The sequence below is a fragment of the Hirundo rustica genome, chromosome 15 (genome assembly GCF_015227805.2).
Source record: "Hirundo rustica isolate bHirRus1 chromosome 15, bHirRus1.pri.v3, whole genome shotgun sequence".
Lineage (NCBI taxonomy): Eukaryota > Metazoa > Chordata > Aves > Passeriformes > Hirundinidae > Hirundo > Hirundo rustica.
Genome location: NC_053464.1, coordinates 9,457,076 through 9,472,560, shown reverse-complemented (window position 1 = coordinate 9,472,560; position 15,485 = coordinate 9,457,076). Strand labels below are relative to the sequence as shown.

General features: G+C 37.5%; 1 protein-coding gene across 2 annotated transcripts in view; it reads right to left on the bottom strand.

Annotated features, from left to right (window-relative positions):
* The window catches only part of CYTH3 (cytohesin 3), a 49,428-nt gene that overhangs the window by 12,815 nt on the left and 21,128 nt on the right, over positions 1-15,485 (bottom strand). Inside the window, exons 2-8 of one of the 2 annotated variants that reach the window (XM_040078893.2) lie at positions 11,794-11,876; positions 11,178-11,242; positions 10,709-10,775; positions 6,111-6,229; positions 3,534-3,614; positions 1,386-1,498; positions 189-337 (exon numbers count right to left, since the gene is read on the bottom strand). In XM_040078893.2, the coding sequence (XP_039934827.1) occupies positions 189-337; positions 1,386-1,498; positions 3,534-3,614; positions 6,111-6,229; positions 10,709-10,775; positions 11,178-11,242; positions 11,794-11,876 (677 nt within the window). Of the gene's footprint in view, positions 1-188; positions 338-1,385; positions 1,499-3,533; positions 3,615-6,110; positions 6,230-10,708; positions 10,776-11,177; positions 11,243-11,793; positions 11,911-15,485 lie in introns of those variants that run through there. The other variant, XM_040078892.2, reaches the window with a different exon arrangement.

Genomic DNA, 15,485 nt, shown 5'->3' with positions numbered 1-15,485 from the left:
GGAGAACTAGCTCAAAGTAGCTGTGACCAACAAAAAACGCTTTTTTCAGCTACTCAAATGGTTACACAAGCTAGAAAATGTTCTTTTGACTTCCCTTGACAAATTTGCCTGAGAACTGTTGTACACAATTTTAAGCCTGCTATTAAAAAACCACAAAGCCAGGCTTTGTCTTACCCAGCCCAACTTACCCTTAGCAATTCCTCTGGAAGGTCTCCACCTTCGTTAATTCCACGATTCATGGAGATAAACCTCTCCACTGTGGGTTTATCTCGCACGTTGTGGTTGTGCAGGCTGGTATTCAACATAATGATGGCAAATGAAAGCACGTAACATGTATCTGAAATCAGATTTGAAAAATGGTTTTATCTTCCCATGTGCTTGCTGTGTGTACAAACCTGTAAAATTAGTACAGAGCTCATCCTGACTGATAAAGAAACGGGGAAAAAATCCTGAACACTGTACATAAGAGTCTAAAATCCTCAAGCTGTTGAAGTAAACCCAAGGAGAAAAAAAATGTTATAATTCAAATAAAAAACAAGTATAAGAAAAACTGTATGAGAATCCCCCCAAAAATGAAACTCTTATGAAATCATTGCTATCACCCTAAATTAACATTTCACTTGAAACACTGAAGTGTTGGGCAAAATGTTCTCTGCACAGATTTTTGCCTAAATCATAGTGGTGGATGCTATAATAAACCTGGTCCATCAGCCTCCTCCTACTCAAAATACTTCCATAGCTCTCTCCAAAGAGAAAGAATGGTCTCTTCAAAATAATATTTGACTGCATTTAAAAAGACTGAAAATGACATTGACTCAATTCCTTGGCATACAGAAGGTAGCTAGCACTACTGGATAATATCAGAAGATAACAAAGGAAATCCTGTCGTGCCTCTTGACACAGTTAAGATTATAGTAAATTCTCCCAGAATTCAAATACAAGATTCTCTTTAAGAAAAAGCAGAATGAAAACCTGCTACAGAGAGAAAAAAAAAACGTGCCTGCATCTTCAGCAGTTTGTTTTCAGTAGCTGTTACAGACCTGCTTTACACCAACCTTTTTCCATCCTATCTGTTCCTTAAATTAAGTGATCAAGAGCAATCTATTTGTGTATATAACAGACAGAACAACAATGCCAGAGCGTTCTGTGCAGTTCTGTGATGTTTATAAATGAAGATGCATTCTGACCATAAGCTTGCACCTCCTGGATTAGACAGACCTATTTCTCAGTTGTCAGGTATTTCTCATTTCATGCATTATTTTATCCCTAACTTCCAACTTGCATCAGATGTAGACGAACACACACACAGGTATATACATACAAATAAAATTGCATGTGGATCATCTAAGTACACCCAAGAACTCCTGTTGTTTCCTGTGACTGACCTGTAGACTGGAAGACTCCTGGGTTACAAAGGCAATAGCGTGAAGCAAAAGCTTCCATCATACGGTCAATTTTTTGAGCCTCTCCTGGGAGTCTGAAGCTCCACAGAAATTGCCTACAGAAGGGAAGAACAGTTGTTAGACTCATTCCAGTATTTACATATTAAGTATTTATTACAAATAATCTGAAGCAAAAAGAAAAAAAAAAAAAATCAGCATTGTCTATATAGAATGTCCTAGAAATATGTTCTCAATCTCTCAACACACAAGTCAGGAGCTATTATAAAGCAACATGCACAGATGGCTAGCCCAGTAACTCAGCCAGCAACACTGCATGCTATCAGGCAAGATAATATGGCAGTTCATATTCTGAGGCTCTCTCTTTTTTCCAGACTAGTAAACAATTTTCTGTATGCATCCCATTTTTGCCATGAGAATGCTATGGGGGAAAAAAAAAATGAGTTCAATCCTCCCTGGGTTTCCTGGCTACAAAAAGCAATGAACAGTCAGCTAGACTTTACTCACAATGTAAAAAGACACATCATACAAAATATTTCTGGGATAAGGAGAGAGAAACAAGGAATGCAGAAAGACTTAACGTATTTACTTAAATTCATACAAAACCTTTTAAATATGGTAACAAGAAGAAAACCCCACTGCTTAGAGAGATGATGCCCGTCTACTGTAAACTCACCCTACAAGGATCAGATCTAGGCCTTAAAAAGAACAACTCATGTCATCATTTCAGTAGTTTTGTAATATACGCAGCAGATCTTGCTGCTGCTTAGCAGCATAAACTGAAATACAGAGATCACTTTTGTAACTTATTATTTCTACATAGAGGTACAGTGGAATGCATACAGGACAGAAGTCTTCACAAATTTATTTTGGCACACTGTGGCACTAAAATGTTCCAATAAATTTCATCATTTATTCTTTTATCTCGTAGCAAAAGAATTATCTGAATTAAACCAGGATCTAAACCAGCAAAGTTACATGCTCTGCCATGCAAAAAACAAGTTCTCGCTATTCCCTGTACTTTGGATGCCAACAGAACAACCATTTATTCCTGTCTTCATCAGTTTTCATTTTAGGACATTATATTCAAGTGTCACAGGCCATCTTTAGTTTGTCAGCTCTATGTACTGTCTTCTACTCACCTCGTGCAAGGTTCCAACCCAGATCACGAATTATGTAAGCTACCAAAATACAAACATTTAATAGTAGCAGCTGCTAAGGAAGAATAAAGTCAAACCTAACATCAAATTGGGTAAGAGACAGGAATACGAAGCTTCCCAGACAAGCTTCAGCAGCCACAGAAAAGGCTTCTTTGGCCCAAGCCTCAGGCAGCTCAAGTTATCATCACCACATCACTCAACCATAGCAAAGCTGTTCTGACTCCACATCACAAGGCACTGCACCAGAAACAAAGATCACACGGACATTTCCATTTATCTGGTGTCAGAAGGGAGTCACTCGCAGCAAAAAAACAGGCAGAACTGTCTAAGTCAACTTAATTTGATCAATCTGTTATGGATCTTCACCAAGATGAGAAGGGATCTCACAAGGTCACAGTATGCAAGCATCCCAGATAAATCAAGGGAACTGTTCATGTAGCAAGGGAAAAAAATAAATTAAGATATCACACTTTCTTTCACATGACAAGTGGGAAACTGAGGCAAGCAGAAGGAAATCACTTGTTTCCGAGTTTACCTCTCTGTGACTGAACATAATCAGTGACTACAGTCAGTAGAATTCTCCCCCTCCCTGCCCAGAAGGAGAAGTTGTGGTGGAAAAAAAGGAGGAAGAACATCACTTAAGTAAAGAGTTTCTTTCTTTCTTAACCTATCTCTGTGCTAAGATAGAAAACAGGTCTTCAAATGTCCACATATGGCAGGCACACCAAGGAGTAACAGCTGCTTTAGTTGTTTGCATTTGTCTGAAATAACCAGTTCTCCCCCTCAAAGGCAGCACACGCACCAGCCATCAGAAGGGTTACACAGAGCTGTCTCTGCTCACTTGCACAGTAATTTGTACAGTTGTGCTGAGCTGTAGAGCAGCTTTCTGACGACTAAATCAACACAGTGACTCATATAAACATGCAATTTGATAGAGGAAGCTCAGGTCAAAAAACAGAGAGAATTTACTCACCTTAAGGCTTGTACAAGATTGAGATCAGCGAACTCATGGAGTTCAACAAAAGCCTGAAGAACTTTAATATTAAATTCATCTCTGCAAAAGACAAAAATGGAAATAGACAATTACAATTCTGACTTTTAATGACTCGTTAGTTATCCCTACTTGCTTCTGAAAATAAATAAGGAAATAAGCAATCATATTGATCAAATAAAGCCATCAGAAATAATCTACACATTTATTTGAGAGGTATTTTCATATTTAACACTAGTACTTTCCCCACTTTTGCTGGAAGGTTAGCAAAAGCCAGTACATTTGAACCTATCTGAGAACTGCTTATTTAAATGACCTAAAAATAGCTATACCTTCTTTGCTTCACATTTATTATTACTGTACTTGCCTTGACATAGGAGGATACCTGAGAAATTTATTCAGTTAAAAGACTTCCGTAGAAATTGTCATGAATTCTTAAAACAACGGTTAATGTAAAACTAATTTCTTTGGCCATACAACAAACTATTCTTTCTACTCTAAGAATAGAAAATATTAAAGCAGTATCTGAATTTATGTACAAAGATAAGAAACAAAAATGCTTCCATTGATTGTATCCAAGAACAGCTTTTGAAAAGAACTACTTATCATGTACTGTACTCCAGTCCCAAGAATTGGTACAACAAAGTTAACTAAAATCAGAAGAGGTTTTGAACGGGCTTCCCCTCACCCATCTCTCATATTGGTATGCAAATCATGAGCCAAATTATACTTTGTTTGGTGCAAGGGTGTTTAAATTCTAACATTGAAACATTAATGAACACAAAACTATGTGGATGGACAGAACTTGGCCTACACCATCACCGAGTTCCTGTGCCAGAAGAATAAAGATTTATAATCCTCAGGGTGTGCTTTAAATACCTCACCGAGACAGAATGCTGCGTATCAGCCTCCACCCGAACACAGAGAGGTGTGCACCCAGCAGGAATTATCTGCTGCTTTACTGACTAACTGCACAGTCAGACTAACCTGCAACACTCAGGAGTCAATATCTTAAAACCAAGTCTTCAGTCATTAGCATGTTCCCACATTGTTTACAGAAAAACACACCAGTTCTGTCAGCAAATCCAAGCAATTCTGAAATTTAGCAAGGCACGATTCAGCTGGGCAACTGCTTTTCAATGAAGTGACACGAGAGTGTAATAAACAAGAACACTCCAGAGGAGTATGTTTTCACTTTAAGCAAATTATTTGTTGATAGGTATGCAGCGCTTCTGCTGGGGACACCTCCAAAGACACAAGACAAGTAACACAAATGCTACAGGAAACCACTTAAATACTTACCCACACAGAGAGAAACCATAACTCTTTAAGATTAAATTAATCTTTTATTTATTATAATTTTTACTCTATTTTTTAAGTAATATTTTATTCCATTTCACCATTCACTTTTTCCAGTTTGCTGAATGCTGTAAGACTATAAAAGTCAGTAATACAGACTCTCTCTCTCTTTATGGCAGAATGTTATATAAATATTTCAGTCTCTTGACTAACCTGGTCTTGTCTTCAGCTATATTTAGCTAGAATACAGAAGTAATTTATGATGGGCCCCCGAGAGGGGGTAGCAAAGCATGAGAGAATGTCCTCAGACATAATTCTGTTGTATAAAAACTGTTGACACATCTACATATTCTGCATAGGGACTTCATAACAAAGATCTATTTTCAAAATGCTCCTAACAGCAAAAACTTTCACTGAGCCTATGAAAGCCAAGAGGAAACTGCTGAGCAAAACCCGTGGTGTTGCTGCTGGAACCAGACCGAAGAGTGTCTCAGAAGGGACCTGCCACAACCATCACCACAGGAGCACATCCTAAATGAGCCACCTTTGAGAGCTCCCAAAGTGGCACTGGAACGTGTGCCAGCACGCACATACACACACTCCAACCCCTGCTGCCTCGCTCAGCTGCCTTTTGAAAATCCATTCCTGGGTTACACAGCAATGGAAGCCATTTGCACCCTGTGTTTTGCAATAGCGTGCATAAATATGCATGCTGCATGTTTATTGTAGCAGGATTGATAAGGACAGGGTGCAGCTGCCCTTGGAGACACCTGCTTAGCAATGGGACCTGTGTGTGTGCAGGGAAGGGACAACAACAAAACCTGCCTGGAACTACGGTCCCTGAAGTACCTGTTTTAATAAGTCATTTCTTTACTGTCTAATTATTGACTGACTGTAAATCACTCCTCCTCTGGACACGGTACTAAGAGTTACCAGGAGAGGTACAACACAACTCTGATATTCCAAAAGCTCATGGTATTGAATTCTGCACTACAGACAAATGTTCTGGTTTACTCAAAATACTAAATTATAGTTAATTAAATATCATTCCATAATGCACCCATTTAAAAATACCAACCTAACAGGAAGAAAACTTATCACAATACTGTAGCAGTTTTACATCCCCACTGTAGCTTTTATGGATCTCAGAGTACTCAAAAGCAGTTCCGTCCTGCAGCCTGTGAAGGGGAAAGGAACTACTCAAAACCTCTAAAAGTGCTTTGTAAGCTCAAGAGCAAAGTTCCAATAGTTTTACTTTACCTTTCACCGAGGTAATCTCCAATTACCGTTTTATTTAATCCTTCTCCTTTATAAAGGAACTGTGCAATGTCTTCTGCAGTGTTATGCAGGAGGTCATTTTCTATCAGAAACTGTATTCCCTAGGAAGAGCAATTCCAGAGGAAAAGGAATGTTATGTCTTCTTCCACAAGCATTTAAGTAAATATCACTCTTAACATTTGGTATTAATATACTGACACAGACATATACATAGCACATTAAGAGTTACATTATCTACAGATTTTTATTTCTTTTTATTAAAATGGTAAACGAATGTTTTTCAGTTAGATGAGCAATATTTAGTACCGGTTTTAAGATGAAAATGAGAACATGTTTTTAAGGCTAGAAGTACTAGGTGGCAGTTTGAATCCCTCAACCCTCAATATTTGATTTGAAAGATCAAATATTAATTGAATAATGATTGCATGTTGCTCTTTGGAGCTAATGTGTGAGCTGGCCTGTTCCCAACATTGCATCAGTCTGCAGAGCCGTAATCTGCAAAATCATATAATGAAGAGGTACGTAGAAACAATTTAATTACCACCATGACACAAAATAAAGCATCTGGTATAATCTACAAACTGCAACCCAATACATCAAGCCACTACTTGCAGTAGAAGTGAGAGCTGAAGATACCGAAACCGGTTTAGAAGGGTTTCTGCTGACATTGGGATTATCAGTGAATTCCGGCTGCACTGGAACGAAACTATTCACAAAGGACTGGAGCTACACTACTCACAAAGGGCTGCTCAGTCAGCTGCCACCAAAGGCAGGTGGAGAGTCTTACCCTGTCCCCCAGAGGGTACTTGATCAAGCCCCAGGACTCCTATTCCTCCATAAATTACTGCCCTACAACTGGCACACGCTAGGGAAGCCCAGAGACTCCTCTGGAAAGCGGCAAAGAAAGGAGACTAAGAGTTATACAGAGATTCTGAAAGCACGGCAGGGATGTTGTTCCAACACTGAGCAGGTCATGCAGAGAGAACCATCCTCTGTACAGCCCACAGACCCCAACATAGATGCTGCTACTCTGCTCAGTTCTTCAAACTCTAACAACATGCTGTTGGGAAAACTAGAAATAGAAACTTTAGTAGCCTTAATATCTTGGATTCCAAATATATATATTCCAAAAGAGAGTTTATAAGTTATTACTAATATCCTCTACTAGACTATTTCAGAATTTCAAGCATGTTACCCTGGTTTTTCTGAGTTTTTTAAAGCCTTTTGAATTTTCATAAAATAGAGTCAGACCTTTTAGTTACTGTACAATATTAGGAGCAGTTTCTACCTTTTTCTCACAGATGTAACATAAACAAATCCTTTGTTTTTCATTCTCTGTCCTTTGTTTGCATATTTCTAACCTGAAAACAATTGTAACTGACGGCTGGTCTGGCCAGTTGGCTTGAGAGGTGAAAACTCCAAAAGCCAATCTCCAGCCAGACCCACAAATGTATAAAAAGTAAAAAATAAACAAGGAGGCTCTCTGTCTGCCCTGACTCAGCTTGAGCTGGATCGGAGAAGTCTCTGCCCTGCGAAAATCTCTCGTCTCGTGTGACTGCTTTGCGTATCACGATAACACAAGCATACTAGTTTTTCAATTTCTGCAAGTGGAATATTATTTATTTCATTACAATTGAAAAAAAAAAATCACATTTTTTAATAGCACAGATGGCCATCTAGAAACATTCAAAAAAGTTATTATCCTTCTTTATGATTAATTCAAGTTTTTAATAATGAAATGGTTACCTGCTTGACAAAAAAAAAAGGTCAGTTTTCTCACCTAATTTAACAGGGAAAGTAAAGGATGATGTTATAAAGTTTGAAGCTTCCTTTAGAAAGTCTGGAACGCAATTGTCTCAGAACAATTTCATTGTCACCTGAAAACTTTCAGTGCCAGGCTGGTACTCCAACAACTTAATATATTGAAAAGTCATTTCACAACAGACATGATTTCTTTACAAAGAATATATCCATTATATCTTGAACCAGAAATTGCTGAGCTTTCCTCAAAATTGATCCCTTCAAAGCTTATTTGTACAATGTTTGACTAGAAAACACAGTGCTTTTTCCCATCCCGAGTTATACAAAAAGCTCTATCTCTGACAATCAAAAGAGAATCCTTCCTCTGATACCAGAAATGGTAGATTCCCTTGGTTCATATCATTCATGCTTAGTATAAACAGACTGATCTGAATGTGTTTTTTGAAGTTGTACAAGTTACTGATATTGGACACGATTTGAAATATGAAAAACAAATTTCTCTGCATAGAAGTAGACACTTTACCATACTGCAAAAATCAATTTAATTTTTCTTTTCCTGGATTTTCTTTTTTTAATTTTTCCTAAAATGGTAAAGACCCAGAAGTCAAACAGACAGGAAAAGTAATTTGTCTGGGACAACAACTTCAGCGTCTAGAATAAATGGCAAAATAGGCCAAGCAACCCCCCATCACTTCCTACACTCTTTTGTCTTGATGCAAATTTTCTTTTGTAGACTGACAGGAGACAGATGACAGCTGTACTAGTTTAACTTACTCACACAAAACTCATGGCTACAGGCAGTTTCAATATTCACTACAAATACTGCGTGGATTTTTTTTTTTTTTTTTTTTACATCACTGCAATGAAATCTGCTTTGAATTTCATCACTTTTACAGTAACTCAGTTATAAATTTTGCAGTTATTTAAACCCTTTGCACAGAGAATTCATTTCCTGGGCCCAACACAGGCAGTACCAACTTCAGCAAGGCAAATTTCCAGCACAATTTTGAATCTGCACAGGGATTCTTGAAGGATTTTACAAACTTGACCATCACAGCCCTTCCCACACGAGCTCACCAAACCCAGACTCCCAGGTACAACATCGTGGAAGTACATAAAACACATCTGTTTTCAGAGGGGGCAAGAAGAATTGCTCTACACACACAAACGCATAATGGTCTTCAAAGAGAGGTGATAAAGGAAAATTACCTCACTATGCTCTTGCTAACAAGAAAACATGAGACCTCTGTCACCTGGTTTTAAAGGAGGAAACTTGGTGGGCTCAACCCAAGTACTATTACCCGAGTTCTCTGGCATTCCCAAATCCAGAGATCATCTTCCCTCCTTTTTCTGCATGAAAAAACCCTTTTCCCAATGAAGCCCAGGTAGCTCTTCCCAGCACCAGAAGGATGTACACTTCAGCTGTCTGTAACTCAACACAGCAGCTGCAAACACCACCAAGACCCAGCTTTAGAGCAGACAGCTACTGCAGCCACCGCAGAGCACAGGCATTATTAAGAAATTACTACTCTAAGCCTGTTCACCACATTTAAATTATGTTACGGTAGCAATGTGGCCACAGCATCTATTTATAGAAGTAATTTCATCCAGCAAGAACCGTAACAAAAAATAGTTAATGCTGGAATGAAAACATCTGACATCATCCTGTGACTTTGCCACAAACTTCTAGGACTTGAAAGAGCTGGAGGACCACAGGAAACTACCAGGATATTTGGGGGTATTCTGCTCTCAACAGAACAGAAGTTAAGCAGTCACCAAAATGGAAAATAAAAATAAAAGACATGGCCAGCAGTTTAGAAAGGGTTCTTGTACTTGAGAATTTCTGGCAAACTGAAAACAGTCTGAAGAACAGAAGCCATCACTATACTTGGAACATTTCCGAAAAGCCACAAAAATGTAACTGAATTCGATACAATCGGAAAGAAAACATGTCAAGAACACAGAAAAACAAATGCTAAATGATTTCCAAAAAAACCTTAAAGAATACTCTTCACCAATTCAAAATGGAATCTCAATTGCAAACACTAGAAGACGATAAAACAAAGCAAGAAAAATGAAACATGAAAAGCAATGGCTAAAGGTTAAATATGTCAAAGAAGCTCTTTTAAATATTGCAGGGGAGGTCTGTAAGAGAATGTGCAGATCCCCAGACTCTTCAGAAAATTAAAAACTATTTAAGAAACAGAGAAGCACTCCAGAAAGAACTGTATTACTTCTTGGCTACATGCAGAGCAGATCTCTTGAAACTGTGTAAGCACAATTAGGTACACATCTATATATATATACGTATATACAAAAATACAGATGTTCACACATGCCTTTTTCAGAAACAGGTTTAGATATCCAAATATAAAAGTCTGCATGAGAACAAATTAAAAAATACAGCAAAGGTATTTTTAAAGATTAAAAATAGGAGAGCATTAAAGAAAAAGAAGTATGGTCTCACTAACAACCACATATCAAAAAAAATTTAATTGTATTTGACATATCAACATAGAAAACCTCCATCAGGTACAAAGCAAGCCAGATCAATCAATACCTGGCATATTTGGTTGTTGATAAGTAACCTCCATTATCAAGGATTTGTTTAATTGAAAGAAACACAACTGGCACCTGACCTGATGGCTGCTTCCAGTTTAACCCTCTGCTTAGTGTGCTACAGGACATGCAAGTAAGGCCTAGGAGCTTACATAATCAGAAATAATTCTTGGAAAAAAAACATGAAAGTATTTGTCATAGATTGTACTACAAGCAGAAACTTGATTCCTGACAAAAAAAACAAACAAAAAAGTATCTACCTTCTTAGGGTCCATGTTGAATTTCTTCCTTCCCATGGCTATTTGCTTATTTCTTTGTGAAGTTTTGCTACATAAAGAGACAAAGAAGAAACAGTTGCTCTTTTACAAAAAGACTTCTAGATGATCTTCTAATTTGTGTTTTGGCTACTTTTTATTTTCTGTCACAAAATGAAGACATTCACTTTTTTTAACTGAGAAAATGACGGTACTATTTTCAACTCCTCCAAGTGATTGCACCTTCAGAGATCCATACCCTTATCAACTGTACAGTAAAACATTACACTCTACAACATATTGTCTATCCAAACAAATGACATGCCTGCATGGGATGAAGTCAGGCTTTATAACAGACTAAATAAAGGTAATCCATCATTTGTTTAGCATGGGAAAGGTATTTTTTTACTTGCTGTTCCTGGAAGATGTGTTCCAAGGACTTACTGAATCATGTCCATATGCTGGTATTGCTTACCTTTCTTCTACACTAGTCAGATTATCAATTTCAGTCATAACCTCAGCAATTTCAAATTTTAATCTCTGTCAAAAGAAGGAAGGACAATACATTAACCTACATTAGAACAACTTTTGAAATCATCTATCATATAATAATATGAGAAATTAGGTTTTATTTTCTAATATTTATTATTTACCTGAAGAAAAGTGAACAACCTTAGAGCTTCCTTAGACATTTAACGATTTTATCACAACTGAATGACTGTTGAACACGTGAACATGCACTCTCAGTGCGTGCTCATGCCAAAGCACCAAGACCAAGCTGCCAGTATCAATTAATAAGATTTCTTTACCCACATTTCTCACTCGCTCCTATCCTGGATCCAAATCTGCTGTTTAATGAGTTTTTGATTACACAAATCAAATGTGGACATCTGCACATATTTCATTACATAAATTCTGAAGTTAATATTTTTAAAAGCACACATATTGATGCATAAATCCTGTTCACTATTAGAAGTATTTAGTTTAAGTCACTCATATACTTTTAAAACCATTAGCTGAAATTCATATTCAGGTCTGCAACTTAATCTATTGAAGGAGTCTTCTAAGGATCTTTACAGTAAATCAATTACCTCAATGTCATCAATCAGTTCTTTTTTCCTGCGACGAATATTTAAAAGCTCTTCTCTTTCTTCCATAGACAGGTCATCAGGCACTGGAATGGAGCAAAATGTACAATTTTTTAGCATTTGCAAACGTATCTCATCATCACAGAAACTTAATAAAGTGATTAGAAAAAATAAGTTTATGAAACATCAGGACAATTCTTTTACATCATTTTCAGGAAAAAACCCAAAACAAATCAAAACAAACAACGTCAATGAAACCTAAATCTAATATAACTGTAATCTGATTTATAAAAATCCTAAGTAAGGCAATTGAATGGATGACTATGGACAGAATCTATCTTTCAAAAGAAAAACAGACAATCTAAGGAATCTTATCATATGATGTGGCAAGATTTGGTTCTACAGCTTAATTGTCAAATTCAAGTCAGATATAATCCTATTATTTCAGTAACACACCAAAATTCTTCATATAAATTAATTACGATTCAGAAGATATGACTATCTTCCAGAGAAAAAAGCCAAATAGCCACTGCTACACACAAGATGCGTATCCCGGTGCTGACTTCAGACATCCCCTAATGCCAGGAGTGCCCCTTCATTTGGTTGCTTTGGAGGGAGAGATGCCGGCAAGTACAACCCAAAAAACACCTCTTACCCCAAATACTTCCCAGCACAGGACACACAAACACAGCAGCAGAATCAGTTACATAACACAAACATGGGCTTTGCAGAACATCATTTAGGTGACTGTAGTATTTAAGTCAATTTCAGGCCTCTCCTTGGCCATGCTAAATCAAATATATGACCCTGCTGATAAAAATCAGTTGCTACTGAGGATGTAAATGTGTGTCTGTCATTCATCCTACCCTTATTCTATGTCGCTGCCTGAGAACCAGCAAACACCAAAAATCATCAGCATAAAACCATTGCTTTCCTTGAACGATCAGAAGTTCCCCAGCAAGAAACTCCTTTGGACAGAGATTACCTCTGCTCATTTGTACAGCACTAGACACCAACTACAAATATTCACCTCCTGTGTAATGATCCTCTAATAACAGTTCTAATACTACCCACTTTCTTGGAAATAGCTCCTTAATTATAGAACAGCTTTTCCTTCCAGTAAAATGGAACAACAAAAATAATTAATAAGGTATGCAAGAGCAACACACAACAAATGCAGTAATTTAGGATGGTCAGGACCACTGCTTTATGTCCTATACACACAACAGACTGTAGCAACAGGACTACAAAGAAAAGCTCAGCTTGAGAGGAGAGTTTTAAACACACATTTGGAACAGAGCTTCTGTTAAAATCCTAATAACAAAATATATTGATTATTTCAACATCCAGTGGTTAAGCTCCTTTCCTTTTAGGATCTGAATCCTAACAAAATCCAAATGGCGACAGACCTTGTTAGACATGAAGTAATTATGGCAAATGATTTCATTTAACTGCTCCAGATACAAACATGATTAAATTACTTTCAGTTTAGGAAATGACAGTCTTCTGTTGAACAAATACCAGACTTCAGTGTGTTTACCTGCTTATTCTCTTCATCTCATCAGAAAGCCACCCACGCCTAAAAATTTCTTGCATGCAAACAGTGGTAGGATTCTTTTTACATCAAACTTTATAAATACACATCCCTACATCACATCTTTGTCTTACATGTTTACTCCAAGATCCTAAACCACAGAGAATTAATGACTATACACACACTGTGTACATAAACACACCACAAATTTTCCAACTAGTTAACTGAGCACTGACAAAAAAATTAATACTGTTACCCAATGTTGATTACAAAAAAGGCAAACCATATATAACCACTCTCTTAGTGAGGAAGCACAGTCTGATATCCTTAAAGCATTTCTGCAGTACTGTAAATGAAATTACACAGCAGCTTTACAGTAGGAGTATTAGTAAGAGATGCTAAATTTTTAACTCTCTGCTGCAGCAAGACATTTTGGTAACTCTCACCTTCCCTGGCAACTAATCAAGCCCCAAACAGAAAATCATCTTGAAGCAATAAATATTTAGAATTCATAGATGGTGTTGCTTTTCCTTCACGCTGAGTTACAAAACCTCTGGATTAGCTACTACCACAAACCCTTCCCAAATCTGCACACCAGTGAGTTGTACTACAGTGTCTTCTCTCTTACTCTACTATGCAGAGTACTCTGCTTGGTTCTACTCTACTCAGCTCCTTGGGACAGGTTTAGAATATCTGAAAGAAGTGAAATTGCTTTTTTGGAATCAACATGAATTGTAACAGTTTTCTATGCTCAAGCAACCTACAAAAAAAGAGAAATCAAACACCTCAGTGTTTTCCTACAGCACCCAAATACTGTCTGCTGCGTCTTCCTCTCCTCTGATCACAGCCAGAGTAGAGACAAGCCTCACAGCATAATTAATGATGCTGTTAGACAGAAAGGAAAAAAAGCTAAATGGAGTCAGACTACATTTTGCATTAGGAAATAAAATCAAGTATTTATCTGCCAGATACAAGACAAGCAGTCTGCTGGAAAAACAGATTCTGCACTTGGAGAGCACTTAGATAAAACCGGACATAAACGTATCTTTAAATAACGATATTTAAATATCAGAGCCAAAATATTTCAGTATCTTTTGACAAGAATAGAATATTCAGGATGTAACTGAGTGGGAGTTACGGCGCTGCTCAACCTCTAGAAACTCTTGGTATAGACAGTAATCTCCTTCCCCTCACACTACCAGCACAGGGGAGGGATGATTGACTCGCCAGGATCACTCCCAAAGGCACTGTCCTGCAGTCACATGAATTGGCCTCTGTGTGACATGAAGATGTTTGCCTCATTATCATCCTTCTACTGGTTGTCCATCACTGCCTCCCTTCTCCAGTGCTGCTCTTTATGCTGTAGAAAATGTATCAGTGGGAAAATCAGTGCACCAAAGAAAAGTTCCAGAGGAGACTTTGTGTGGCATTACAGCCTGGAAGGTGTCTGCTCCAGGAGGCCATGGGACTTTATGGCTACTGTCCCTGCTGGTTCAACTCTGTGTCTTAAAACAAATGCCAACAGTATTTCTGTGTTTCAATGAAGGCTTTTGAAATATTAACATAGGAGGGCAACACACAATGGTGGATTAAAACATCTTTACAGTCCTAAGCAAACACTGCAGGTACATCCTAAGAGATGCAAGACCACCCCACGCCAGCCTTTTGCCTCCAGTAAACACTTCTTTTTCAAATCACATGTTCACATAATTCTCCACACAGTACAATTCATGGAGCACCCCTAATGTACTTGTTCTGTAAAACAAATTTTCTAGCTGTACTCTCCGAGTCACTTCTGGGGGGTGTTTTTCTTTCACCAATCTAAACACGAAGTAGACAGGATGGGAGGAGTTAGCATGAACATTTAAATACCAAAAAAAGAACAAAAGCATTTCAGTACAGTGAACAAGCTACAGCATTCTTTCATGCTATCTTCTAATCTTCAAATAAAGAATGTTCTAATGTAAGTAGTTTTTGCGAAATCTTTTAGCTTACATGGAGAGCATTTCCTTTTTCTAGAACTTCAGGTACTACTAAATAGAAAGTCAATATACTACTGATATTTTATTTATGAAGAACACAGTTGTTGAAAATACAAATTATATTCTCAGTGAAATAGAAAGAAACACACAACACCATATATGTTGCAATACTACTCCTA